The sequence below is a fragment of the Epinephelus moara genome, chromosome 17 (assembly GCF_006386435.1).
Source record: "Epinephelus moara isolate mb chromosome 17, YSFRI_EMoa_1.0, whole genome shotgun sequence".
NCBI lineage: Eukaryota > Metazoa > Chordata > Actinopteri > Perciformes > Serranidae > Epinephelus > Epinephelus moara.
Genome location: NC_065522.1, coordinates 33,953,084 through 33,955,559, shown reverse-complemented (window position 1 = coordinate 33,955,559; position 2,476 = coordinate 33,953,084). Strand labels below are relative to the sequence as shown.

Below are 2,476 nucleotides of genomic sequence, written 5' to 3'. Positions count from 1 at the left end.
CTACTGAAATATGACCTCTGCTACTGAAATATGACCTCTGCTGCTGAAATATGACCTCTGCTGAAATATGACCTGCGCTACTGAAATATGACCTCTGCTGAAATATGATATGACCTCTGCTGAAATATGACCTGCGCTACTGAAATATGACCTCTGCTGAAATATGACCTCTGCTGCAGAAATTTGACCTCTGCTACTGAAATATGACCTCTGCTGAAATATGACCTCTGCTGCTGAAATATGACCTCTGCTGAAATATGACCTCTGTTGCTGAAATAGACCTCTGCTACTGAAATATGACCTCTACTGAAATATGACCTCTGCTGCTGAAATATAACCACTGCTACTGAAATATGACCTCTGCTGCTGAAATATGACCTCTACTGAAATATGACCTCTGCTGCTGAAATATGACCTCTACTGAAATATGACCTCTGCTACTGAAATATGACCTGTGCTGCTGAAATATGACCTCTGCTGAAATATGACCTCTGCTGCTGAAATGACCTCTGCTGCTGAAATATGACCTCTACTGAAATATGACCTCTGCTGCTGATTTAGTTTTAGGGTTTTTTTGCTCTTTAGAAACTACCGTTATATTATTAGGTGCCACAGACGCTTCATATCCAGGTCAGTTCACACACTTGTGAGTAAAGCATATGAGAGGAGAGGAAAGGGCTCCGTCTGATCTCTTCATAAACTAAAGTTATATTATTTTGAGCGACAGACGCTTCATATAATAACAATATACTATTTATCGTGTTATACGCTGAAACGTTTCACTTTATAACATGATGACATATTGTTTACATGACACCATGTCATTTCTGTCTCTACATGGTCGCACCTTTAAAATCTTCCTCTGCTCTCTGTATCGTGCACGGCCCCCAATGTGCACGCGCGCACACACACACACACACACACAGGTGAGCACACTAGAGCGCGGGCCGCATATTTCTGACCCACAGTTATAACGGGCACTGTGCACACGGGGTTTTCTTTGGTTTCGTTTGTTTCTTCGTTCATGTCAACTGCTGCGTCTGCTTGTGCTTCTGCTGAAGCGCTCCCACCCTCCTCCAGCTCTCTCTCCAGTAACTCGCTTGTTCTGGGTCAATTCCATGCGAGATTTCCGAGATTCACTCTCATTTAGCCGAAAACTTTTTTTATTTACTCAGTAACGGATGTGATCTCCAGTGTAGCCAAGTACAATACTGCAGTCAGAATGTACTTAAGTAAAAGTAAAATTACAGATTTAAGACACTAATGAAAAAATTACAAATGACACAAAAAAACTACTCAGTTACAGTAATGTGAGTAAATGTAATTAGTTACTTTCCACCTGTGCATAAGGCGCACAGCAGCACAACAGTACCTGGTGTGTGACGTGTGCAGGCACTGGTCAGGAGCACATGACTGTAAGGCAGCAGAGGTGAGACAGGTGCAGATCTCAGGTGTCTTCATCTATGAAGTCCACCTGAAGCCTCGGCCTGGAGACAAGTGTTCAATACAGAAGACAGGCTCAAAGACCAGGCTGCCTGCAGGGGGCGGTCCCTGTCCTGATGAAGCCCCTCTGTGATTGGCGGAGTGAGGTGAGACAGGTGCAGATATCAGGTGTCTTCATTTAAGAAGTGCACCTGAAGCCTCGGCCTGGAGACAAGTGTTCAATACAGAAGACAGGCTCAAAGACCAGGCTGCCTGCAGGGGGCGGTCCCTGTCCTGATGAAGCCCCTCTGTGATTGGCGGAGTGAGGGGAGCAGGTGTGACGTCAGCCGGTGTTCGCAGGGAGGAGGAGGTCTACCGCAGTGACACCGTCCTGTCTCTCTGTCTCCGTCTGTCTGTCGCCGTCCCGTCTAACCCATCACCGTCGATCAGTCGGATCGATACTCTGATCGTCTCTGACCGGAACCAGCAGCAGCAGCAGCAGCCGCGGCGGAAGTCTCGTGCCGTCACCGAGGGAGCACACGGACCGACCTCCATCTTCATCCTCTTCATCCCCATCATCACCATCATGTCCGGCACCAAGGAGGAGGACCGCAAAGGCTCGAGCGAGTGGCGGGAATTCTTCTGGAACCCGCGAACTCACGAGCTGCTGGGCCGAACCGCCTCGAGCTGGGGTGAGTCCCGTTCACGCTCCGGTACCCTCTGTCCGTCTGTCCGTCCCCGTCACCGTCCCCGTCATGGTCTCTGTCCGTCCCCGTCACCGTCACCGTCAGGGTCTCTGACCGTCCCTCAGTGTTTGTCTGCCTGTGTGACGTCACAGCAGTACTCTGTGTGTGTTATTGATCAGAATCGATCAGTTCTGATCACTGACAGTGTCACTGTGTGACGTCAGACGTCAGTGTTCTATAACAGTAATATGAGGATGCAGATTAATGTGTGACCTCATCAGCCCTTCATCATCATCATCATCATCATCATCATCATCATGATTAGGGACTGTTTGTTATTTATGAGGGGGGGGGGTTAAATAATATTT

At 48.0% G+C, this 2,476-nt stretch overlaps 1 protein-coding gene across 2 annotated transcripts in view; it reads left to right on the top strand.

Moving 5' to 3' along the window:
• The first annotated feature begins 1,158 nt into the window (after window positions 1-1,158).
• LOC126403973 (sodium/potassium-transporting ATPase subunit beta-2-like) overlaps window positions 1,159-2,476 on the top strand; it is a 13,728-nt gene continuing 12,410 nt past the window's right edge. Inside the window, exon 1 of one of the 2 annotated variants that reach the window (XM_050066884.1) lies at window positions 1,159-2,114. In XM_050066884.1, coding sequence (XP_049922841.1) covers window positions 2,009-2,114 — 106 coding nt within the window. In that variant the 5' untranslated portion in view covers window positions 1,159-2,008. The remainder of the gene's footprint in view (window positions 2,115-2,476) is intronic. The other variant, XM_050066886.1, reaches the window with a different exon arrangement.